The sequence below is a fragment of the Colossoma macropomum genome, unplaced genomic scaffold, assembly GCF_904425465.1.
Source record: "Colossoma macropomum unplaced genomic scaffold, Colossoma_macropomum, whole genome shotgun sequence".
NCBI lineage: Eukaryota > Metazoa > Chordata > Actinopteri > Characiformes > Serrasalmidae > Colossoma > Colossoma macropomum.
The window spans coordinates 598382-626094 of record NW_023496024.1 but is presented as its reverse complement, the minus strand read 5'-3'; the positions used below and the strand labels follow the sequence as shown (position 1 = coordinate 626094).

The following is a 27713-nucleotide window of genomic DNA, read 5'->3' as shown; positions in this document are numbered from 1 at the left end:
TGGGCCAGTTTCTACTCTCTTTTGGCGCAGACCTGTAAAACAGATCAGTTTCGATATTGGGCCTTTGTAGAAAGAGACAACAATGAGATTCTGTTTAAGAGTAGATTAGCATCGGTTGGCTCTGATCCACATCTCTGTGGACCACGTTGGCATTGGGTGTATATGATGTCAGGTTGTTGAGGATATAGTGGCACTGTGGGTGCGTCGGTAACGCTTGTAGAACCAAAAGGAGAACCCAGTTACCAGCAACACCACGCCAAGCACAGCACAGATAGCGATGATGATCAGCTTGTAGTCCACTGATGAAGACATGAAGGAAAACAACATCAGCTTCACTTTCACAGATTAGATCTACACATACAGCGTTTACATGATCTTCACACTCACCTACAACGTTAACCATCACAGTCACTGAATCAGAGCCTGCATCGTTGTAGGCAGTGCAGTTGTATTGACCCTGATCTTCTGACTGGACGCTGCTGATGATGAGGATGGAGGAGTTTATGAAGTTCATGTTTCCAGGTGAGCTCCAGGAATACTGAGGACTGGGGTTTCCATGTGCTGAACAGCTCAGAACCAGCCTGTTGCCGGTAGTTACAGATACGGTACCATTGGAAGGTTGTGTTATGGTGGGTCTGTCTGATGAGAAACAGACAGAACACGTGTTTTAAACAGGGATTCAGATACAAATACTTCACAGCATAGCAGAAGCGTAGCATTAGAATTCTAGATTTTCATGGCTGGAAAAGCAGAGTTTATCACTTATTGTCTTACCATCACTACCTCCACTAAACAAATTATTACAAAAACAAAGATGGGACATATTTCCAGAGAATCAAATTACATTAGCAAACTAGCTAGGCAAAGCTGGCTAGGTTATCTGATGTTGGCTGACTAGAAAAACATTTATTAAGTAGCTAGGCAAACTGAGATTACCTGGCTAGGCTATCTGACTTTAGCTGGTTAGGCAAACTAATATTAGCTGGCTTTGGCAGTAACTATATGCTAAGAGATCCCATCAGTTAACAGATCACAGACAACTTAACAAAACATTTAGGTTTCATCCACATAGATGGAGGAAGATAATTTAACAAATCCTGATATGACACATATTAGTTGATGTTAGCTAACTAGCTAAATCCCTTGAATGTTTCCATGAAGACAGCAGGTGACTCTGTATTTGTGAAGGTGTCTGGACTACAGCACTGGTACACAGTTCTGTTCACAGGTGTAATAAACTCACAGTGTACTGTGATGTTCAGAGGTTCTGATGTTCCCACTTGTGGTTGTTGGAGCTGCTCCAGCTTCAGTAGAGCTGCACACTGATACTGGACTCCATCTTCATCACGACTGGCTGAGACATTCAGTGTGGCCGTCACATTCCCGCTCTTTCTCTCCTCTCCAGAAGAGCTGAAACTTCCGTATGATATTTCAGTGACTGTTCTGTTTTTGTTCTGGTCCACTCTGGTCCACTGTACAGTAAGGCTCTGTAATGGGCCCACATTCTTAATCTCACACTTCAGCTTCATCATGTGACCTTCTGACCACACGCTGGACTCAGAGCTGATCTTCATACTGTCTGGACGCTCTGAAGAGAAAGACACAATACATACAAACAAAACGTGTAGGGGGCGATATGACTCCTACTGTTTCATTTAAAAAGCTCTATAATGTTCATATGAGCCACACAGTCATTCTGACAGTCTGTAATACACTACAGGAAGTGTAGGGGGTGATATGGCTTCTACTGTTTCATTTAAAAAGCCTCTATAATGTTCATATGATCCACACAGTCATTCTGACAGACTGTAATACACTACAGGAAGTGTAGGGGGCGATATGGCTTCTACTGTTTCATTTAAAAAGTTCTATAATGTTCATATGATCCACACAGTCAGTCTGACAGACTGTAATACACTACAGGAAGTGTAGGGGGCGATATGGCTTCCACTGTTTCATTTAAAAAGCCTCTATAATGTTCATATGATCCACACAGTCACTCTGACAGACTGTAATACACTACAGGAAGTGTATATAAAAAGTCCTCTATAAAGTTCTTTAATATTCATATCACTCAACTCAGACACACTGTAAGAAGCCATTTCTGTTTGAACTGATGATGTTATAACTTATTATCTTACAAACAAGGTTAAATGCAACCAGGGTGCCTGCAGAACATCACCAGCTACAAAAGAACACCCCCCCAGACAATGGGTGATTGACAGCTGGCTGATGAGCTTAACACCTTTTACTGCAGGTTTGAAAAGCCCAGCTCCTCACACCCATTCAGCACAGATTCACGCCCTCCTGCCATCCAGCCATCTATTCAACCTTCCCTGAAGATCTGCGAGAAGGACTTGCATTGACTCTTCAGGAGACAAAAAGTGAGGAAAGCACCAGGACCAGATGGTGCATCACCCTCCTGTCTGAGGGCCTGCGCCGACCAGCTTGCGCCAGTCTTTACAGCGCTCTTTAATAAATTACTGGAGCTGTGTGTTGTACCTTCCTGCTTCAAATGCTCCACGATTATACCAGTTCCCAAGAAAGCATCCATCACAGGATTGAATGACCACAGACCCATTGCTTTGACCTCTGTAGTCATTAAATCCTTTGAGAGACTGGTGCTTTCCCATCTGAAGAACATCACAGACCCTCTCCTAGACCCCCTGCAGTTTGCATACTGAGCAAACAGGTCGGTGGACGACGCAGTGAACATGGGACTCCATCTTATTCTCCAACAGCTTGATCACCCAGGAACGTATGCAAGAATTCTGTTCTTGGACTTCGGCTCAGCCTTTAATACGATCATCCCAGGACAGCTACACAACAAACTGCTCCAACTCAGCGTGCCAACTGCCACCTGCCAGTGGATCACCAACCTCCTCACTGGCAGAGAGCAGCAGGTGAGGTTGGGAAAGTTCACCTCAAACATCCAGATCATCAGTACGGGCACTCCACAGGGTTTTGTACTCTCACCATTGCTCTTCTCACTGTACAGGAACGACTGTACCTCCATGGACACAGTGGACTTCAGGAGCCCTCCAACCCTGCCAGCACTCACCATCCTTCAGCCAGATGAGGATCAGGACATCCAGGCTACAAAGGAGCTTCTTCCCACAAGCCATCACTCTCTTCAACAGTTAATTATTACACATTAAAATATCCCAGCTTCTAAACTGCACTTCATAAATACTGGTATATAGTATCAACTCCACTCCATCTTCTGAAACTACCGTCTCAGACCAGTGTTTATTCTAGCATCTTACTTACCTGCCATATTACCCCACTTATCTGACTGTTACCCCATTTACATGCCTTATTACCCCACTTATCTGACTGTTACCTCACTGATCCCTTTCTTTGCCACTATACACCCTTAAACTGCTGCTGCACTCAGCACTTTAACTTTAGACCCATACTTTGCACAATGTAAAGGTAACAGGTATGACTGTGTGTGTGTGTGTGTGTATGAGTGAGTTATGGTAGGAGTGAATGTTTTATTGTATTTTACTTTATTTTATATTTATTTTATTTTATTTTATTTTATTCACTACATGCAAATGTCTGTCTGATACTGTGCTCTGTGAGCTCCTGTAACCAAGACCAAATTCCTCGTATGTGTAAACATACCTGGCCAATAAAGCTTGATTCTGATTCTGATTCTAATTCTGGATGTACAAGCTAAACAAGCCAAACTAGTCCTGCGTCAACATTTAATATTATGCTTTAAACTGTAGTATTTACTGTGAAACTGTAAAATACAACTGCTGCTCAACCCTCTCCGCTCCTTTAAAGGTGCCAGATGTGCCAGATCAGCTGGCTCTCATTAAGGGCAGTGTGAGCACCTAGAGGGAAAGAGAGCTCATTGCTCTGCCTTCTCGTCCCTGTCCCAGTGACACGGCTTAGCCGCCGGGATCACATGTGAGGCATAACTTGGCAGCCTCACTACAGATTTAATTTTTTTTTTTGCTCACTTCCATGGTTGGAGTGTAAATACACCAGTGCTCAGTAACACAGTAATATCTGTGTAAGGCAGTGAGTGGAAAGTGGAAAAGGAGCTTTTAGCATTTCAGCACTGCAGTACTGAGTAAACTGAACAGGTGGGATAACTGTACTCACTGTAAAGACTCAGATGGACCCTCTTTTTACATTGGTCTTGATTTGGTGCTACATTTACTGTCAGGAAACAGAACAACTCTCTTCCGTTCACCTCCCACTCTGTCAGACCAGGCGATCTCCACACCACACTGGTCTCATTCTCTATTTGGACAGGATTAATCTGAGACTCCCAGCCCAGCTTGTACTGTGATGAAGGTTTGGATGGTATGGAGCAGGTGAGTTCAACAGGTTCTCCATACTCCACCAGCAGGGAATCATGGGAAACAGTGAGTGTTGAACAGCTGTCTGTTAATTAAAATATGAAGCACAAAAACACCATTAAACACCAATATGTCATTATGTTTATGTGCACAACACCAACAAAGCAGAGGTGGTTATAGATAGATGTATTTCAGACTAGTTTGGCATCAACCAAGCCTCCTGCCAAATCAAAATCGCCGGCAAAATTTTATGATGAATGGCCCAAGAGACATGGTCCACTTGGAGAAAATCTTATGTTGACTTTCATTACAATTTAAGAAAGTTTTTTTCTTCCTAACTGTAAAGTTAGAGTTTCAAAGGTACAATGTTTACAACTACAGTACTAAAATTAAATAAATAAAATAAAATTCAAAATCAGTATTAACATAGGTGCAGAACACAGTCACTCTTAAGTTTTAATATTGAAACGAAAGCACTGGTTTGATTTTTGAATTTGAACAAAGTTGATAAAAGCTACTTTTGACAATAGAGTGGATCTGCTAGTCAAATATGTGGCTGGAATCAAAAATAACATCAAAATCCTTAACATGTGGCTTCATGTATTGTAAGAGTGCTACATGGTGATTTCATAATCATAATAATAATAATAATAATAATAATAACAACAATAACAATAACAACAACAACAACAATAATAATAATAATGGTGGGGCTGAATTACTGTATTTGTGGTGGGTGAAAAGACAAAAAGACAAAACAATATATAAATAAAGAAGGTTTTTAAATTATTTTTAAAAATCTGTTTCATAACATGATGCTACATTTGCTACTAAAATACTTTAAAAATAATATATATATATATATATATATATATATATATATATATATATATATATATATATATATAAATTTAATAATAAAGTAATAGTTGGTATAAAAATATGTTTGTCCTCTTATTGGGTGAAGAGCTGAGGTTAGGGTAACTTTCTCGCAGGCCAATTTTTGAAATAAAATGTGCAAAAATGTAAGTATTCAGAGCTACAGTCATATCAAGTGAAGTATTTCAGTGAAATGCAGTAATTATATTTAAATATAGTGTTCCAGACATCATTTGGACAAGAATCTGGCCCAGAGTCAAATTCTGATTCTGGTTCTGACACACAGAATTGAAATCAGATTGAGAGCCAGTGTGATGAAATAGTTTCTGGCTCACAGAATCAGAATTAAATTACGATTCACATTCTGAATCAGAGAAATCAAACAGTTTCTGGAATGCAGAATCAAATTCAAAGTTTTAGTATGATTCTTATCCTTATAAGGGCCGTCAGATCTTCCAGATTTTCTGATATGTCTTTCATGTCATCTGAATACTGAAGGTTGATGTTTTTGCACCAATCCTGAATTGTCAATGATCTTCTTTCAGTCCTGCTTCTTATTTTCTGTTCAGCTTACCAACAGTACCGGTGAGAAAATCCCTTTTTTCTTTTTTTTAACAAGAATTTAACTTGTACACATGCCAAACACAAAAACTGTTTTGTGAAACAGAATGCTAGATTATAGATAATGGATTATAGGTGACTTACATATTGTGCCTCACAGAAATGATCACCGATCTCACACTTAGTGAAAAAGCCAAGTATATGAGGTGCAATGTATGGAAGACAGTATATATACACTACACAGTATATAGTGTATAACAGTCTAATTTGTTAGACATGTACACTCAAACCCTGAAGTTCAGAAATCATGCTTTGCTCTCCAGGAAAAAAAGAGTGGTTTTAAAAGGGCATTTTTAATAATCTGTACACTGAAAATAAAAGCTCTTAAAGTAACACACAAAGGAAGAAGTGATCAGTGTAGAATGATCTAGTACATTGAATCAAATGCAATATAGTTAAAAACTCCACTGCTCTCTTTGGACTTTTCCTTATTTGCCTCATTTAATGACATCCTGTTGTTTAACATGCCAAAGTCAAAAGATCAGTCTAAACATTAAAAACATTTATTTATGCACTTTTTAAACATCAGGCTACAAAGCACTTCACAACAGTAAGATAAAGATGATTAAATAATAATATGAAACAAATAACAAATGACAGAGAACATCAGCTCCAACCTCAAAGGCTCAGGCTAACAGATGTGTCTTAAGCCTTTTTTAAACATCTACTGTCTAAGCACAGAGTATTCCAGAGTGTAGGAGCAGATACTGAAAAAGCACAGAATCCCTTCCATGTTCACTTTGTCCTGGGACTAATCAAAGCCTTGACTAGAGAACCTCAGAGTCCTAGCATTTGAATATGGCACTAATAGCTCAGAGATATATTTCGGCCCATCACCATGCACCGCCTGATGTGTTAAAACTAATATTTTGAAAAGTACCCACAAGTTACAGGCAGCCAATGCAGAGATGCCAATATGGGTGTAATATGTAAGTACCTGAGTTGCCGAATTTTGCACAAGTTGCAGCCGAGCCATAGCTCCTTGACTAAGACATGTAATTAAGGCATTACAGTGATCAAGACGTGATTCTGACTATAAGTCAGGCCGACCACATGCTGAACAAAATTAAAAGATCCCCGTTGTGATGTTCTCTGAGACTTGAGTGTAAATAATTCAGAGGACATGGGTCATTTAGATGCCAGTTCTTAGAAGTTTTGAGCAAAGTCTAGAAACAAAAAAATCAATGCCATTGGAAGATACAAAAGATCTAACATTGCAGAGTGCTAGCTTAGCGTCTGAGAAATGTCTGATTGAAATCCACTCTTAGTGGTTTCAGACATTCATAGAAATTAACCTGTTCTAAGAGTTTAGAAAATCATTAATTTCATACAAAAAGTAAATGGGAGCTAAATGTCTTAGTTACAAATTAATATCATTTACACATATTAATATTTTGCATCTATCATTTGAAAACTACTGAAGAAAGAAACCAGACATGTGAATATTAAACTAACTGCTACTTTTGAGACTTCACTTTCTGATCACATTTCACTTAAAATCTGTCAGCTTAAGGTTATCAAAAGTTAGATTTTTAGCAGTTAAACTGTAGAGTTTAATGGAGCAACAACCTGATCAGATCAATCTGATGGTGTGGAAATCCAGAGTAAATGCCTGATTCAAATACCTTCAGGAAAATGCTGCAGATATCAGTTCAGCCACTCAGTTCACTCATCATCATCTGCTAAAGCCTATCCCAGCGGTCAACTGGGTGTGGAGAAGTGAAAGTAGCACTTACTCCTCATAATATAGAGGCTTGCCCGCTGTCAGTGATTTATGTGCATATTAATCAAGGTAGAGCTGATCTGGAGCTGTTTTAGAATATTGAATAATGGGGAATGTACCAACTATAGACTGACACATACAAACAAACAACATCTGAACACACCCTCAGAGACCGAGCTGCTGTGTGTAAGTGTATGAAGGCTCTCGCTTTTTATGCACATCTTCCTGTTTCATATCTGTATTTATTTAATAATATAGTCAGCTAACTCAGTATTGTTTTCACATTTAGACTATTCACAAATAAAAAAGTACTCAATAAACAACTTATTTACTCTTTTTCAAATTTCCTTTATTAACATTTTTTGTAGCACAGTACATCATTAATTTAGGGATTTGATTATTTTAATGATGAGTTACCATGTTTCACTTTATAATACTATTCCAGATCATCAACTCCTAGTTCATTAATGATGAGTTACCATATTTCACTTCATAATACTGTTCTAGATTATCATTAACTCCTAGTTTATTAGTAATGAGTTACCATGTATTTCACTTTATAATACTGTTCCAGATCATCATTAACTCCTAGTTCACTAGTAATGAGATACTATCTTTTTCATTTTATATTGTACCAGATCATATTTAATTCCTAGTACATTAATGATGAGTTATCATTTGTTTCACTTTATAACACTGTTCCAGATCATCATTAACTCCTAGTTCATTAATGATGAGTTAACATGTTTCACTTTATAATTCTGTTCCAGATCATCAACTCCTAGTTCATTAAAGATGAGTTACCATGTTTCACTTCATAATACTGATCTAGATTATCATTAACTCCTAGTTTATTAGTAATGAGTTACCATGTGTTTCACTTTATAATAATACTGTTCCAGATCATCATTAACTCCTAGTTGATTAATGATGAGTTCCCATTTTTCACTTTATAATACTGTTCCAGATCATAATTAACTCCTAGTTTATCAGTAATGAATTACCATGTGTTTCACTTCATAATACTGTTCCAGATCATCATTAACTCCTAGTTCACTAGTAATGAGATACTATCTACTTCATTTTATATTGTACCAGATCATATTTAATTCCTAGTACATTAATGATGAGTTATCATTTGTTTCACTTTATAACACTGTTCCAGATCATCATTAACTCCTAGTTCATTAATGATGAGTTAACATGTTTCACTTTATAATTCTGTTCTAGATTATCATTAACTCCTAGTTTATTAATAATGAGTTACCATGTGTTTCACTTTATAATACTGTTCCAGATCATCATTAACTCCTAGTTCATTAATGATGAGTTACCATGTTTCACTTTATAATACTGTTCCAGATCATAATTATCTCCTAGTTTATCAGTAATGAATTACCATGTGTTTCACTTTATAATACTGTTCCCGATCATCTTTATTTCCTAGTTTATTAACAATGAGTTATCATTTATTTCACAGGAACTATATCGTTCCTTTTTTTTAAAGATGAGAGGTAAGCAGACTGGTCTACTGAATACTGTAGTATTTTAGCAGTTGTCCCATTTGTAGGCAAAATGGATCACCCTGCCAAATATCAACATGTGCATTAGCCTTTCAGGTTTCTGATCAAAACAAACACACAAGGGACATCAGTCAGTACAGTGTGGTGTGATGACCACAGCCTTCTCTGTGGATACCTGTTTCTGTGAATAGAAATGGAGGGTATAATCCATTATATTGTAGAGACCACACACTGTGTAGTGTATTTCACAACTGTTAGAAGAGTTGGAGTACACACATCAGTTAGTAGTTCAGCAGGAACCTTGTCGGACTCTGCTATTGATCAATTAATGTTGAATTGATCAGTAATTTATGAGTTGTTATTCTAAGAAGCCATTCTTACTAAGTAATTCTCTATGAGACTGGCAGTTATTGTTTAGTTAATAGTGAACTACTGAGTAGTTAACTAGTCTTTGGTAGTTACGAGTAGTTATTTATGATGTTAATGCAGCACTACTCAATCATTCCTGATTAGTTACTTATCAACTATGAAAAAGTATTGTAAAGTGTTACCGGCTGACTTTACCAGATTTAAGAGCTCTGAAGACTGTCACTACCAACAGCAAGAACCCTATAGGCTGACACTAACAAATCTAAGAGCCTGAAAGACTGTCACTACCAACAGTAAGAACCCTATAGGCTGACACTAACAAATCTAAGTACTCCACGTGTGTGTATTCCACATACACTCCCAGCATGACCACAAGCACGAGCAGAACACACACTGTCATCCTGGACCAACTCCAGAACTCAACAGAGTAGAGAGAAGACAAAGTAACAAACATCAGATTCCACAAATACAAATACAAACCTAAGAGCCCTAAACACTGGCACTACCAAAATTGAGAGCCCTTCAGGCTGGCACTACTAAAACTAAGAACCATAAATTCTGGAAATAACAGCAGCATGAAGATCGGAAATTTACACAGAATCTCTCCACTTTTTGTGTCATTGAGGAGTTAGTTTTCTTTAGCCCTTAGCTGATAGGAAACAACCCAGTGCCAACCCCCACAACACACACTCCATGTGTACTCACCAGTGTGTGTGTATTCCACATACACTCCCAGCATGACAACAAATATGAACAGAACACACACTGTCATCCTGAACCAACTCCAGAACTCAACAGAGTAGAGAAAAGAGAACGTAACAAACACATCAGATTCCACAATTACAAATACAGCCTCCTAACTGACCACTCCTCACTCACTTCCTCCCTTTATCTGACTAGCACGTCCAGAACCAGATTCCTGTGTGTGTGTGTGTATGTGTGTGTGTGTGTTTCTGTAGATCTACGATTATTTCCTGACAAAGAAAGAGAGAGAGAGAGAGAGAGAGAGAGAGAGAGAGACAGAGAGACTGAGAGAGAGAGAGAGAGACAGACAGACAGAGAGATGTTGTTTGTGTCTGTTGGACACAGACTGATGGAGGCCTTTTGGGATGCACTGAAGTGATGCGGCTCCATTGATCTCCTTTAAGTTTAGATGGACTAATAAAACTCAATCAATTATTTTTGGGGTGAGCTTAATTGATGATGATCCACTGAACACTGGGGAAGGTTGTAGTGATGGATCTCCACTGACCATTTTGGGGTGAGTTGGAGTGATGAGGCTTCACTTCCACTGTTTGGGATGAGTTGGATTGATGACTTAAAACATCAGGCATTAAATAGAGTATGTTTATATCATTGTTTTTGAGCAAAGTAGAAAAACATACATTACTGAAGAATTTTATGGATTTAAAAGCATCTCATGTCTCTGCAGGCAGAACCTCAGCTCTACACTTCTACACAAAGCAGTTTCACAGGTACTGTATTCACTTCTTTTCAAATTCATTAAAAAAAGTTTATTAAAATAAACAATCCTTTGGGAAGCTTTGATAGCGAGCGACATGTAACCTCACACATTGGGCTTTTCCCTTCCTATTATTGTGCTTCTACAATTGAACATCCTGCACTATTGATCTGAAACCACATCTGGATAACAAATAACTGTCACTTGTGTGTAATAACAAAATCATGAAAGTTCAGTTTCCCAGTCCATGATCCTGTTGGGCACTTCAAAATTTTTTTTTTTGTTGGACGTCATTAACAGATGGCAGAACTTGAACAGTGGGAGGAAAGGAAGGAGAAGCTAAGAAAAGCTCAGATTTGCATTAGGGACATGAATCTTACACAGATGTGTATTAGTTAGCTTGTGTCGGCTACACATTTGTTTAACCAAAAAAGGGGCGCTGATATAAGGCCTTTTCAAACTGAAGTAGGATGCACTTCTTAGGAGGCGGGTTAACACATTTGATTGACTAGTAGGTAAAGATGACTGATTTGGGAGATTACGAAAGAGAGAGATGACCCACAAACATGTAAAAACTGACATTATAATAAATATAAAACTGTAAGTTCATCAGAGTCGCAGGGCTCCACTCATTCTGATGTAACATCTGATGTAGCCATCATCTGATTAAACTGTAACAGTGGCAGATGGAACCAGATGCTCACAGCAGAGGCTTTAATAACAAAGGGGTTGCCCAAAATTACAGTCTTGAATCCAGAGCAGAAAGTCAAAAACCAGAGCCCCAAAACAAAACAATAGGGAGCAGCCAAAACCAAAGTTGTAAACAGAAAATGGGTCATACACTGGTGAGCAATCAGATACACAAGAGAAACGCTCAGTATGTACATGGGTGACAATACTTCAAGGAACCCAACCTAAAGCCCGGCTTATATACTAAACTAAATGACAGAGGAAATATGGAACGGGTGCGAGTGTAATCAGACGTCCGGAGATGTTAGATGATGTTAGATGACACGTGGCCTAAAAGTTACCACTCTTACCAGCCACCAGCTGGAGAGTAGATTCTCCAGCTTTCCTATGCTAATAAATCCTTAGAATATGTATCGGAGTATATTCCAGAATTTGGGAAATTTAACAGCCAAGTATGGAAACCCAGTTGACTGTATATGTGAATAGATATACATGTGTTTGTGATGTGTATATTCTCACAGCATTCTCACATACGTGTTCTTTTTGTTCCATCTGGACAAAGAGGACATGTATGTGAGAATGCTGGTTGTGGACTACAGCTCAGCATTCAACACCATTGTGCCCTCAAGGCTCGATCTGGGTCTGAACAGTTCTCTGTGCAGCTGGATCCTGAACTTCCAGACAAGCCGGAGACCAGGTGGTAAGGATGGGCAACATCACCTCCTCCTCACTGACCCTTAACTCCGGAGCTCCTCAGGGCTGTGTGCTCAGCCCTCTCTTGTGCTCTCTGTACACCCACGACTGCTCAGCCAGACACAGCTCCAATGTCATCATCAAATTTGCAGATGACACCACAATTGTTGGCCTGATCTCCAGTGACAACGAGGAGGCCTACAGAAATAGGTCAGCTTCCTGACACACTGGTGCCTCTCTCTCAATGTCAACAAGACCAAGGAGCTTATAGTGGACTTCAGGAAGCAAGAGAGAGTGCACACCACCATCACCATCAACGAAGCCACTGTAGAGAGGGTCAGCAGCTTCAAGTTCCTCAGTGTTCATATCTCAGAGGAGCTGACATGGAGCGAACATACCACATGGCTGGTAAAAAAGGCACTACACCGCCTCTTCCACCTCAGGCAGCTGAAGAGGTTTGGCATGAACCCCCCGCATCCTCAGAACATTCTACACATGTACTGTGGAGAGCATTCTAACAGCTCCATCACCACCTGGTATGGAAACTGCACTGGCATTGAGTGGAAAGCTCTGCAGAGGGTGGTGCGGACAGCCCAGCACATCACCAGGGTCCAGCTCCCAAACCTCCTGCATTTATACACCAGCCGCTGCCTCAAGAAGACCAGGAGGATACTAAAGGACTCCACCCACCCAAGCCACTGTTCTCACAGCTGCCGAGCGGGAGGAGGTACAGAAGCGTAAAGTCCAGAACCAGCCAGTTCTGAGACAGATTCTTCCCATGGGCCATCAGGCTGCTGAACAGCCAGTAGTGCTGGTGTATCGGTCTATAGGCCTGTCACTGCACCTCTGAGTCATCATCTCCATGGACAATCTACACCTTATCCACATCTCATCAGACTCACTCATTTTTTTTTTGGTATTTAAACTCTATAAGGGGGCTGCGCACCTAAGATTTTCACTCACTTTCCACCTGCGTAAATGTGATGTGACAATAAACGTGATTTAATTTGATTTGATTTAATGTTATTTAATGTCATGCAAACTGACTGTGATGATACAGGGAGGAGGGGGGGTGTTTTAAGTTGGGGGGCTAAAGTATTCTCTTTTTATAAGTTACATCAAACAGAATGTATCATACAGCACTATAATGAGGCGAGAGACAAATCTGTGTGTGTGGGAGCGATGCCCCCAAAGCGGCCAGTTTTCAGCTCAGTGTACTGAAATGTACTGAAGTGTTCGCTTAAACAGAGCAGCTACTGCAGACTTTCAACTATAAAAATACAAACTCAGCTCTAAAATGAGCTCAAATGGGTCAAATGAGTTATTATATATAATTCTTATTTTTTATTCTATATAATTCTTATTTTTAACAGTTTCAGTCCTGAAATCAGGGAATGCTGCAGCCCCCTCAGCCTCCCCACTTCCTACATCCCTGACATGATGTGTAGAAGTAAACAGTTCTGACAGTAAACAAAGTGGCTGCATTCATGCTCAAACAGAAACTGGGAGGTGTCTGACTTCCAAAAAAGAAAAATCCACACAAAAATTGTCCCACCTTCTCCAACCTCATTATAGTGATTCAGTACAGTGCAGTAGTGATTCAGGACAGTGAACTAATACCACATATTTAGTGAGTGGTGAGGCTGGATGCAAGCACTGATTTTATTGACAACAGTGAACCAAAACAAAAGATCCTACTACATGACTTCTACACAAGAATCATGAAAGGGGGAACCAAACACAGAGTAGATGTAAGACTAGACAAAGAAAGTCTGAAACAAAGGGCTAGATATACACTACACACAACGAGGAACATCTGAGAGCAGGAGAAAGGAACCAGACACAGGTGGGAGGGCAGGAACAGGGCGGAGATAAGGACCAAAACAAAACCGAAGCATATAGCAGAAAAGCACATGGCTATGATACAGTGGCAGAAACAGGCACACACAGGGGAACACTGGGGAATCTGTGACACACAGCCAGGGTTGGGATAGCTACTGAAAAATGAGTAGTTAGCTAATTTGTAGCTATTTTCCCAAAATTTGTAGCTGCTACAATTTAGGTACTTTTCCAGAAAAAGTAGTGGCTACTTTTTAGCTACTTTTGAAAAGCAGTGCACTACCTTTTAGCTACTTTCAAAGCACGATTGTCAGACTGTTTGTGTATCTCCATCTGACACACCAAACAAGCCCAACTGAAAGTGTGAACAAGACAATGCATTTAATCATGAGCCAGAAAGAAACAATTGAAAAGCTGGAAGTTTACAAAAAGATCAGCAAAAAGTGACCAACAATCAAACTTACACAACCAAAGGTGTGATATCCAACAAAAACTTAGACTCAGTAAAGGAAAAGTCAATCATTCCAGGTTTTTCCTAACAAAAATCAACAAAAATAACTGAATACAAACCAAACAATTTTGTGCAAAGAATTGTCAACTGTTGAAATAAAACTGCTCCAATTTAAACATTTCAGCAAGATACAGACAGACACAACAGTCCTTTATTAAACTTCCGCAACACTTTAGCATTAAAATTCTCCTCAGTGATGCTGGCTCTGTGCAGTACTATTAGTAATAGTCTATTACCAAAATGTTTTTTCCGCTTTAGCTAAGGCAGGGGTCGGCAACCAGATTTTTAAGTAAAATAATATAATCCTCCTTTCCTGTAAAACCGTTATAATACACAGTTCTGACACAGTTTTCACAATAAATGGTCTGAAACAATGGAGTTAACACGTAATTGCCAATTCACCAACCTTTAACCATGAAGATCGGCACACATGCTGGTCACACAGTGACGCAGACAACCTTGCCTAGTTCATAGCTACAGCACTTTTTACTAACGAAAAGTGATAATTTGGAGACAAATGGACTTATTTGCATTTATAAGCACTCAGTTGGTTTCCTTATTCATTTAACCTGCAGCCAGAAACTGTCAAACACCAAGTCATGAAGCTGAAGTCAGTTTCTCATTTGGCGGCTTCTCATTCGAATTTTCTTGTTGCACCTTAAATGACGCAGCAGTACAATCTGTTGGCTCAGGCACCATTTAAGGTGAACGGGACAATTCGAATGAGAAGCCACAAAATGAGAAGACTTCAGCCTCTTAAAAAGTCAAACATCGAAAGACATTTTACAAGAAATTCTACTTTCGCAGAAAAGTTTCCTGACTGAGGTGTGAGAAAAGAGGCTATAGGGGACCTAAAGGTTAAAGCAGAGCAAAGTAAGTCTGTGTTTTTGTTTATTTTTTTAGCCTGTACTAGCACATTAACACATACTAAGACATACTTACAGCCAAGATGGTAAAACGGACCTAAAATGTTGTGGCTCCCAAGGTGGTTTGATTTTTGTTGAAAGGACAAAATGGCTCTTCTTATCATTTTGGTTGCGACCGCTGAGCTATGCCTACTAGTAAGGGGTGATCAGCGTGTGACCGTTTGCTCGAACTGCGGCTTAGTCAGGGCTGCACAGTCGCCACCAGCCCAGTTACCGACCGCGTTTTGTGGTTCAGATTTTGCGTAGATTACCTGAAGCCTGTAGTGAAATTGTAGTGAAAATTATCACTATAGCTACACAAGCATTTGTAGGCGGTACAGCTGTTAGCTACATTTCATAGAACTGTAGTGGCTACAGCTATTAGCTACAAAAATTTGTAGTTAGCTACAAAAAGTAGCGTGCTACATAGCTGCTCCCCCATCCGTGCACACAGCAGCACCCAAAAAACAAGTTCTATCGCATTTTAACATTTCAGACAAATCTTAATGTGTGATATTATTTTGCTAAATGCAGAATGGGACTTAAACTTGCAGTTTATCCAAGTACTTAGAGCACTGCAGGTTTAAGTCATAAAAGTTTTGAAAAGTTAAAAAAGTTGGGTTAAAATAAATGTTGCACATAGTCAAACACATCCTTAAATGTGGCGAAAAAGGTTTTTGAGAGACTTTTGTCCACCCAGAGCAGCTGAAGTGTCCTATTTTACAGTGCTCATTTTTCCCCAACCTCAATTAGCTGAATTCACACGAACGCTTGGAAGTGGTTAATAGGAAGCTCTAAAGTTTCAGAGGAAGCTCATGAACACAGCATGAACATATATTAGCATTAGCTACAGCTGGTCCATGTGACTTCAGGCCGCGATGGCGTTGTGTCTACGAGATCCCGGGTTCTTCAGGGTGTAGTTGCCCATGTGGGCTTGTCGGTAGCAAATGCAGCATATGCAGAATAAGGTGACCAGCAAGACCACGGCAACTGCAGCACAGACAGGAATGATCAGCAGGTGAGTCAGGTAGTTCTCTGACAAAGACAAGAGGGAAAACAACATCAGCTTTCAATCTCGCAGATTAGATCTACACATACAGCATTTACATGATCTTCACACTCACCTACAACGTTAAGCATCACAGTCACTGAATCAGAGCCTGCATCGTTGTAGGCAGTGCAGCTGTATTGACCCTGATCTTCTGACTGGACGCTGTTGATGATGATGGAGGAGTTTCTGTGGTTCATGTTTCCAGGTGAGTTCCAGGAATACTGAGGACTGGGGTTACCATGTGCTGAGCAGTTCAGAACCAGCCTGTCGCCCTTAGTTACAAATACAGTACCATCGGAAGGTTGTGTTATGGTGGGTTTGTCTGATAAGAAAGAGAGAGAACACTGTTGGACAAAATCATGTGTTTTAAACAGGGATTCAGATAAAACAGTGGTGCAGAAATGTCAGACAATTGTAATCATAGATTATGCAGACATGTTTACAGACAAACATTTTACAGCAGTGATGTTGTGCAGGGGTCCTGGACTCATCATTTGGTCCTTTCTACACTAAGATTGCATTTATTTTAACCTTAGAATTTTGACTTTGACTTGTAAACTCTGAGCTTTGCGTGTTGCTTCTAGGTGTGTAACGATTCCATACTGCGGTGTCTTAATCCACAGAGAAATAAGAAGTGCTAAACACAAGCTGTGCTTCATCACATAAAATGTGGTGAGGGGAAAATAGGAAATATGTCAGTTTAACTGTTTTGTTTTCTATTTTACTGACTTTTTACTCAACTCTTTGCTGATAAAAAGCCTTTTATATGAGAAAACTGCATCTCTAACCGTAACCGGCAACTAACTGCTCACTTAGTGGGTTGGTCGAAATAAGTATGACATGTCCAGTACAACCAGTCAACACGTTTTTTTAATGAACTGATGGGAGATCTGAGCCGGTCATCTTGCTCACAATCCGCTCAAGTTTGAATGATATCAGAATGTTTTATACGATCTTTACCCTATTAATACTCTTATTTACTACTTTTTCAGCCATCTGAGAAAAATACAGTTTTTGCTGGGTTTTCTTTTTCAGATCCCATTTAAACTGTTAATTTAATTGCCCAGGGAGCAGTTGGGGGTTAGGTGCCTTGGGCACTTCAGTCATGTACTGTCAGTTCAAGGGATCGAACTGTTGACCTTCCAGTCACAAGGCTGGTTCCCTAAGCTCCATCCCATGACTGCCCCAATCCCACAACTGCCCCACTCCATCAACCCCCTCCCCCCATGTTGATGATGTTCTTGCTCTCATGTCACAGCATTTGCCACCTTACGCTTGTGTGATGATTCATTCATTTCCTGAGGTCAGTCCAATGATGGTGCATTCAGCAAAATTGAAAGATCTTGATGGAACTGTTTTAAACGATTTGTCAGTTTGAAAAGAAAAGAGTTTGAAAATAAAAGCCTGTACACTAAAATTGTTGTCAGGCTGGGTTGGTGCAAACAGACCCAATAAAAACCTTATTTCTGTAAACCCTGTCCTCCTGGCTCCCTCCTTGGGATGGAAATGTGGATCTATTAGTTGTAGGCAAAATACAGTGGATCCTGTAGTGAATGCAGAGATTGCATAACCAGGAATTAGGCACTCAAATGCTTTCATGTTCCCAGATTTTGTTGAGAGGACCTTCTCAGTAAGGGTTCCCCTTATGAGTTTTGGTTCCTCTCAACATTTCTTTCTCTTGCTCTTAGGGAGTTTTCCTGGCCACTGTCTCCACTGGTGACATTCATGGGGGCTTGGACCTGGATTTTTCTGTAAAGCTGCTTTGTGACAACACCTATTGTAAAAAGTGCTACATAAATAAACTTTGACTTCACTTGACCTTTTCTGATTAATTAATATTATTAAGGACCATCTAGTTGATTCTGACTCCTGGAAATCATATGGATAGTTTTTCTTCAGAATGTTCTGTCTGCTGTTTCATCAGAAGGAAACCTTACCAGCAATCTGAAGTATAAATAAAAGTGTAAATAGTTGTGACTGTGAAACGATTATTAGGCAGTGGTGTTGCTGGTGTGAACCGTGTCCATGGAGGGTGGGTTTTTTTTGAGTGGGCCACCCTCCACGTTTGTCCTATTTGTATCCTCAGCATTACCCTGGGCCTAAATGTGTTGGGGTAAGCACAGAGCAATGGTTTTCTCCTGCTGCTGTGTTCTAATAAATGACAATTCACTTAAAGCTCTATGTTTCCCACGCCAACACGAAAGTATGTTTAGAGAAAAACAGAGCAGCATTTGATGAAAGGAACACTGTGCTAACTGTTAAGCATGGGGCAACCATTATGCTTAGGAGTTGTGTTGCAGGCAGTGGCTCAGGAAACATTGTATGAGTTGATGAAGAAAGGATTCCACTAAAAATTTACAAATCTGGAGACAAGTGGGACACAGTCAGTCAAGAAACTGAAGCTGGAAAGGGGGGCAGGACACTGATCCCAAACATCTCAAAATCCACCATCAACTACTTCAAGAAAGACAAGCTGAAGCTTTCAGAACAGCCCTCACAGTCTTCTGACCTGAACATCACCGAAAGTCTGTAGGGAGATCTGAAACATGCTGTGCATGCAAGAATACCACAGAATTAGAATCACTCTGGGAGGAAGAGTGGGTAAGAATTCTTAAATCAGGAACAGAAAGACCCTTAGCTGGATACAAAAAGCATCTGCAAGCTGTGTTATGAGCCAAAAGGGGTGAAATACTAACTTAGTGGAGCACCCAAACTTTTGCACATGCCAAATAACTCTTTATTAGTCAATCAAATAAAAAGTAGAAGTGCTTTAACATTTGCAGAAAAATATTATTTTAAATACAGTTTGCAGCAGAAAAGTCAACAAAATATTTAGTCAAACTTTCGTATACGACTGTATGTTAGGTGTAATAAACTCACAGTGTACTGTGATGTTCAGAGGTTCTGATGTTCCCACTTGTGGTTGATGGAGCTGCACCAGCTTCAGTAGAGCTGCACACTGATACTGGACTCCATCTTCATCATGCCTGGCCGAGACATCCAGTGTGGCCGTCGCATCCCCGCTCTTTCTCTCCTCTCCAGAAGAGCTGAAACTTCCGTATGACATTTCAGTGGCTGTTCTGTTTTTGTTCTGGTCCACTCTGGTCCACTGTACAGTAAGGCTATGTAATGGACCCACATTCTTAATCTCACACTTCAGCTTCATCATCTGACCTTCTGACCACACGCTGGACTCAGAGCTGACCTTCACACTGTCTGGACGCTCTGAAGAGAGAGAGACAACACATACAAACATTCGGAATGACTGTGTGGATCATATGAACATTATAGAGCACTTTTTAAATGAAACAGTAGAAGCCATATCGCCCCCTACACTTCCTGTAGTGTATTACAGTCTGTCAGAATGACTGTGTGGATCATATGAACATTATAGAGGCTTTTTAAATGAAACAGTAGAAGTCATATTGCCCCCTACACTTCCTGTAGTGTATTGCAGTCTGTCAGAGTGACTGTGTGGATCATATGAACATTATAGAATGCTTTTTAAATTAACGGCTAATGTTAGTTAATTAATGTTAGCTGTTGAGTGAACTATACATTCCCTCCAAAGAACACAGTATGATGATATTTAACTGTTATTTTGATAAATTTTGTTATTGTGACAAACTGTTTTCCCGGAGTACATCCTGTTTTATCAGCTCCACTTATTATATAGGAGCACTTTGTAGTTCTACAGTTACAGACTGTAGTCCATCTGTTTCTCTGCATACTTTGTTAGCCCCCTTTTAACCTGTTCTCCAGCAGCACTGCTGTGTCTGATCCACTCAGACCAGCACAACAAACACTAACACACCACCACCAAGTCAGTTTTACTGCGGTGCTGAGAATGATCCACCATTGTGAGGGTCCATGGGGGTCCTGACCACTGAAGAACAGGGTAAAAAAAAACTGTAGAACTTTGACTTTGAGCAGGCAACAGTCGTTAACAGAGAAAATGATTGCTGTTAGCAGCCACAACATACACCAAGAAATATGATTTATGATTTTATTAGCAAATGGTTTGGATAATAAACAACATTCACAATGTTGAAGTGTAAAAGAGATTTTTATTGATGAAGATGTGAAGGTAATAGACTACTGCCTAATAGTACTTGTGAATAGAGTACCTGTGTCAACCCCACAAAAACAAAGTGTGAAAATGGCACTCGTTAATATAACCATAGCCAGAGTTTCCACCATGTGACCCCCCAAAGATCTCAATTTGATTAGTGATTACTGTACTCACTGTAAAGGCTCAGATGGACCCTCTTTTTACATTGTTCTTTATTTGGCTGTGACAGGAAACAGAACAACTCTCTTCCGTTCACCTCCCACTCTGTCAGACTGGTCGATCTCCACACCACACTGGTCTCATTCTCTATTTGGACAGGATTAATCTGAGACTCCCAGCCCAGAATGTGCTGTGATGAAGGTGGTTTGGATGGTATGGAGCAGGTGAGTTCAACAGGTTCTCCGTACTCCACCAGCAGGGAATCATGGGAAACAGTGAGTGTTGAACAGCCGTCTGTTAACGGAAACATGAAGCAAAAAACACAGTTATGTCATCATGTGTACAACGACCATCACAAAACACACAAACACACTTTTTGATAAATGTTTCCTTTTCAAAGTAACTCCTGTCTGGTGTTTGGTACTGACGCACGTTTGTGAATTAAGGTCTATATGTTAACCCACTTCTGTAATTCTTTCTACAGAAGAATTATACATTATTTGTCTTGTAGAATTTGTTGTTATTTCTGTCTCTCCCTGGATGTGTGTGAGTCAAATTGCCTACATTCTCCGGCCTCCAGAGTTGCAGACTTGTGGACTTAAAGCCCAGAGATTTCACCCAGACCCGGACCATCCTCTCAGGTTCATGGGTGTGTACCCAGGCACCTGAGCAGCTATGACAAAATCTAGACATCTGTTTTTTATTTGCAAGGAGAACTTTACTAGCAGAACAGCAAAACACAAAAAACTGTTCTTGTTTTACAGCTGATCATAATTCGTCTTCATGTCATTCCTGAACATCTACTCAACACTGCTTAGAGATATTCCACTATCCGCCATTATCATGGCCAAGCTGTCAGTGATGCAGTGTTCCTGTAGATGTACTTTGAATGTGAAGATGTGAAGCTCTGTATAAATTAAAGATGTGCCTGGGAGAGCTGTAAAAATAAGACTTCATACTGTAACAGAGCTGAGGATGCCCATTTCCAAATCCAAACACTGAATGTCAACTCAAGTTAAAGAAAACAGTTGCTGCGTGACTTTTGGTTGTGATCTGTCAAATGTCTACTTCAAAGTTAGGATAGTACCAATATACCAATGTTGCAGTGTAGAGTGTTGGATTATGGGGGATGATGACTGTACTGCTGTCAGTAACAGCCTGTAACCTCATATCTTGCCATAGCTGGACACTCTGGGCCAGACTAATACAACTGGGCATTAACAACGGTTCACCAGGCTAAACGTGTAGAACGGTAAATAAGAGTTATTATTAAAAAGTCACCACAGCTGTGAATAAAACACTGGAGTCTTTTTAACGCTGCTGTATTTTCACCAGTGTCCAAGAGCCAATCAGAATCCTCAAATAAATAAGCTCATACATTCTAAACACTCATGAGAAGGTTGGCTGACTTAATGAAAGAAATGAAAACAAAAATAGAAAGAAAAAAAACCTCAGAAATAGAGCTGTGAATTTTAAGGAGGAAGTGCTACAAATAACAGTAAATCCAATTCATTATAATTACAGGAATACATTTTTCAAATTAATTTTTAAATTTTGTATTTTTATTACGATTAAAAATAAATATACTGAAATTTTAATTACTATTATTTTAGATTTTATGTGTCTTTTAAATATGTTGGTTTATCTGCTGAGTGTGTTTGTATGGGTGTGATTTGTTGCATAAAAGATCGAGTTTGTAAAAATAATAGAAAATATAATTTAATCCACATCATCTTCTTACCAGGAAACTCACTGTCTGAGTTGTTATTTTTTTGCAGGACTGTGTATGTTTTGTGTTGAAGTTAAGGTTAGTGTTAGATTTAATACAAACTTTCATACTTTAAGTTGCATTTGACAGATATTTAGTTGAAATGTGACAAAGACAGACTGAGTATTGACAAAGCATCTATTGAGGGCCATCAAAATAAAGTGTTACTGACTCCTCAATCTACAGACAGCTTAAGCTGTGAGCTCAGGACTGAGAGGAGAGGAAATAAGCTCTTATCTGAGAGGAACCTCTCTGTGGCAGTTGGTGGGAGCAGCTGGTTGCAGTCAGGTGAAGAAATAATATACCAGCTTTTAAGCTGGAAGGTTTATGGCAGCATTAACTCATCAGCGTTCACTCATCACATATAAAATTCATCACTCATCACATATAAAATTCATCACATATAAAATTTAATTGAAAAATACATTTGAACTTCAGGATTCTTTTTCAAAAAATATTTAAATTGACATTTAACTTATTTTATTATTATGTTTTTAGTGCTGAGGCAGGTTTATAGGCTTAACAAAAAAGTTAACAAAAACAAATGCAAACAACAATAAACATAGAAAACATAAAATATCTCTTCTTTTCCTTACAAACACAATGTGGTATGGAGTGAAAGTTTTACAATTTTTTACACTTTCCACACAATTTCTTCACTTGTTTGAAGAAACTACAAATCAGAAATGATTAGAGTAAAAGGGGAAATAAGAGAATTTAGCATACTGTCTATAGGAACCTCCCACACAAATACACAAACATTCTCCATGTGTACTCACCGGTGTTTGTGTTTTGTGTATATTCCACATACACTCCCAGCACAACCACAAATATGAACAGACCCCACACCGTCATCCTGAACCAACTCCAGAAGAAGAAAGAGAAACTAACATCAAATAAGCCCCTTAACTCTCCTGACTCCTCCCTCTTTTTGTTTCTGTAGTATTTCTTCGGCTATGCAAATTACTTCTTGCTGGTGTGGTGAGCAGAACCAAAAGTAAATCCTCTAGAGACTGCCAAAAATATAAAAGTCTAACACTACTAAAAGAAGAGTCCTAGAATCAGGCACTGCCAAAACTAACAGCCATGAAGTCTGGCACAACCAATAGTGAGAGCCCTAGAGACCAACACAACCAATAGTGAGAGAGCTAAATACTGACACTGTCAAGAGTGAGCGCACCTAAAACTGGCACTGCTGACAGTAAAAGCTCTAACATCCTCCACACAAATTCAGGCTCTCTTCCAGTCAGTTTTATTAATGTGTGGTTTAAAATTTAGAAATTTCTTTTGCCTGTAGAGCGAACTGTCATTCATCTAACTAAGATGAATTATGATAAACCAATTTATCTAAAGTAGTACATCAGCATGTCACTATATACATATATATCAATAGTCATTTAGACTATTTAAAAAACTGACTACATGCTTTTTTATACGCTGACATAGTGGCAACATATACAAATACAATAAAACTTGGTTAAGTGCAGAGCCTTGAGGTGCACCACAGACAATATCCTGCGACATTTATACTAGTATTAGTATTTTAGAGGTATTTTACTAAAACATAAAAGGTTTGAGATTGGGGTATTGTTGCTAAAAAACAAGAGAGGAAATAATTTTAGGTTTCTTCTATAAAAGGTCTCACAACTACAAATTTAATTAAGTCTAGAAAAGTGCCTATTTCCCAAAAATTGTTTGCGATATCTAACATATTTAGACCAAAGCTATCAATTACTTTTTTTAAGAATGCTGTTGGAGAAGGTGTCTAGAATGCAGGAGGAGTAACTCAGCAGCAGGACAATTTTCTGAAGTTCTCTCTCACAGTTCTTTTAAAACCACAGTGTTTGCTGATAAATAAAAACAGAACCTATAACTGTTATTCTTTAAAGTGATTACTTACACTGATGAATTTTGCCTCACACATTTCCAGTAAAAAAAAAGAATGTATATTTGGTGGAACATACCAAACAAGTTTAGCAGCACTGATTTCTGACCAGGAAAACACAAGAGTTAGATCACATCCCCCTACCATCCTGCACAGTTTTAATAAATCATAATTCTGGAGAGTGGTTTTTAGTCAGAGAGACTGCTCCATCTGAACTAAGCCAGGTTTTTATTAGCATCATAAAATCTAGATTCTGTTATTGATTTAAATCATACAGTGCTGGTTTTATTAGTGCTCTTACAGTTAGGAGGGCCACTGTACCATTTCTATTTTGCTCCATTGGGGTGCAATGAGCAGATGTAACCATGTCAACCATGTCTTTCTTTTACTTCCATTGGTAAATACCGTACTGAAACCCTTCCATAGTTTATAGTGGTTAAAATAGAGAAGAGATGGTTTGTATCAAATGTGATGCTGTTTATTTCACTTACTTCTGTTTTTTTTCACGTCACATCTGACTGATTGCTTTTATATGCTTCACTAATAAAATCACTGAACCGTAGCGACTTGGATGAAATGTTTGGACACACCTTCTTAAAGAATATAGAATTACTTTCCACATTTTAGAGGAATTACAGTGAGGACATAAAAATATTATACAGACTAAAGTGAAAAACGAAAAATTTAAATTCTTCAGGAGTGCAGTGTGCGGTGGCCTTGAGATGCTGATGAGAATATGAGGCCTAATAGTAGGTCCAATATCACACTTTGTTCTTTGCTAAAATATTACAGAACTAGTTCACTCACTCATCATCTAAACCACTTATCCTCCTGGGTCATGGGGGTGCTGGAGTCTATCCCAGTGCTCACGGGGTGGAAGGCAGGAAACACCCTGGACAGCTCACCAGTCCATCACAGATCAGATACACAGACACACACAGTCACACATACACAGTCACTACATAGGTAGTTAAAAATGGAAACCGTCATCAGCAGGCAAGTTTCGTTGGCCTCCAAAGAAATGAAAACCAAATTACAGCTGTTTGCTGGACAAACAAGTAAAATTCTGTTCCCATGTTAGTTGTTGTGCAAAAACACACGTAGGCTAGTGTGAGCATTACCCATTACATTATCTCCAGTTGCCTAAAATGAAAACTCTTACCAAAAAAAATAAATAATAAAAAGTTGCTGTATGTCATGTTCAATTTTGTCTTTTGCTCACCTCCTGCAAATCAAACGTTGCTTTTCACATTAACTAACCAGATGCAGGAGGGTCATTTTCTAATAAAATTTGACAGAACAAGATTTTATCTCTACTGAGCAACATCAGCCACTGCCCAGTCACTGTGAGGCCTTTAAAACCAGCAGGTGGCAGAGCTTTTCTACATGCTCCTGATATACAGTCACAGTCAAAACAGTAGCAGTCTGTAAGCAGCCCGTCCATTCACGTAAACAAGGACTCATTCCACATTTCTGTCAGATAAACAGAGGGAAGCTGATGTAGTAAATGTGGGCAGTAATCTTTCAGTCACCAAATCTGATCATCTGTTCACTGGAGAAGCATTTGAGAAATGCCAGGAATGAACAGCTATGCATTCCTATTACAACCCTACATTGTATCTAGGGCACTGTGGGATCAGTAACATGTGGCACTTAAAATATTGAACATGTTGATGAAGGATAAAATCAGAAGGAACAGACAAGTAAAAGCTTTTAACTATTTTTATTATATAATATTTGCATATTTTGCAAAAGGCATATATTGTTCAGAATTAATGGTGCCTTCACAGATGTGCACATCATCTGCCTTCAAAGATGTGCACTAATGCCCCCCATACCATCATGAACACTGACTTTTGAACTGTGCACTGATAACAAGCTGAGTGGTCTTCGTCAGACCACAGGACACTTTTCCACTTCCCCTCAGTCTATTTTAAATGAGCTCAGGCCCAGAGAAGGTGGCAGCATTTCTGGATCCTGTATATATATGATTTCTTTTTTGCGGTTTAGAGTTGCATTTGTGGATGCAGTGATGAACTGTTTTCACAGGCAGTGGTTTTCTGAAGTGTTTCTGAGCCCATGCAGTGATTTCCACTACAGAATCATGTCTGTTTTTAATGCAGTGCCGCCAGAGAGCCCAAATATCATGGCCAGCATATACTGGTTTTTGGCCTTGTCTCTTGTATAGAAATGTCTCCAGATTCTTTGAATCTTTTAATGATATTATGTACTGTAGATGATGAAAAGCAAAAGTTCTTTGCTATTTTTATGTTGAGAAACGTTGTTCTTGAATTGTTGCACTATTTGATCGTGTAGTCTTTCACAGAGTGGTGAACCCCTCCTCATGTTTACTTCTGAAAGACTCAGCCTCTCTGAGATGCTCTTTCATACCCAATCATGTTACTGACCTTTTGTTAATCAACCAACTTTCCCAGCCTTTTGTTGCCCCCATCCCAATTCTTTTGGAATGTTTTGATGACAAATTCAAAATGGGCAAAAATTTTTCAAAAAACAAAATTTCTGTTTCAACATTTGTAACGTTGTCTTTGTACTATTTTCAATATAGGGTTTAAATGATTTGCACATCATTGAACTTTATTTTTATTTACATTCTGCATAGTGGCCTAACTTTTTTGGAAATGGTGTCATACATAATACCACACTGGAAGAATCAAACAGTGGACGGCACCAAAGAAAAGAACAAAACATAACCGTGCTTGCCTAATCTGGAACAAATGTACGTAGCTAAACTACAAAATGAAAGAAGAACTAACTACACTTGTGTTAGCAGTCATCTCTCTTTAGCTGTCTTGAAGACCTCCATTTAAGGCTTAGGCTCCTCCCCCAATTACATCAGTCAAGATTCTGATTGATCAGAAGCACTGATTGCAGAAAGTAGGCACACCTGTGAAGGGAGAAGCCAGGAGAGAGAGAGAGAGAGAGAGAGAGAGAGAGAGAGAGAGAGAGATACACATACACACACACACACACACACAAAACAAAATATATTCTTGTACATAACGGTTAAACTGTTCACTTATAATCAGATCGGTGAGACAGACGAATATATCAGGACCTTAACTTGTCCCAAAACTTTACGCTCACTTTTTCTGCAAATGCTCTAAATCACAAAGTCTATAAGCACAAATATCTAAAAATGGAAGCTAACTTTTTGTATGTTTTACTTGTATTTTAATATTTAACTGCAGTCGTTTAATTTTTAATCCAATCTGCCTTAGAACTC

The 27713-nt window shown here is 39.1% G+C and overlaps 1 protein-coding gene across 2 annotated transcripts; it reads right to left on the bottom strand.

The window, feature by feature from the left end:
* Positions 1-65: 65 nt before the first annotated feature.
* Positions 66-23802, bottom strand: LOC118804057 (hemicentin-2-like). Of its 2 annotated transcripts, none has more exons than XM_036564665.1 (5): positions 23364-23802; positions 4120-4404; positions 1244-1588; positions 388-639; positions 66-299 (listed from the first exon to the last, which is right to left on the bottom strand). In XM_036564665.1, the coding sequence occupies exons 1-5, from the start codon at positions 23437-23439 to the stop codon at positions 169-171; spliced, it is 1089 nt and encodes a 362-aa protein (XP_036420558.1). In that variant the 5' UTR covers positions 23440-23802; the 3' UTR covers positions 66-168. The 2 variants fall into 2 exon arrangements, with proteins under 2 accessions (XP_036420558.1, XP_036420559.1); XM_036564666.1 differs by lacking the exon at positions 23364-23802 and adding an exon at positions 10140-10301.
* Between the last annotated feature and the right edge of the window lie 3911 nt (positions 23803-27713).

What these genes read in the sequence shown, in the direction of transcription:
- LOC118804057 (XM_036564665.1), bottom strand. Translation starts at nt 23,439, where the DNA reads ATGACGGTGTGGGGTCTGTTCATATTTGTGGTTGTGCTGGGAGTGTAT. An exon ending in TACACAAAACACAAACACCG is followed by an intron (nt 4,405 to 23,363) that starts GTGAGTACACAT and finishes TTTAATTAACAG; the next exon opens with ACAGCTGTTCAACACTCACT. An exon ending in TGTGATGGTTAACGTTGTAG is followed by an intron (nt 300 to 387) that starts GTGAGTGTGAAG and finishes TGTCTTCATCAG; the next exon opens with TGGACTACAAGCTGATCATC.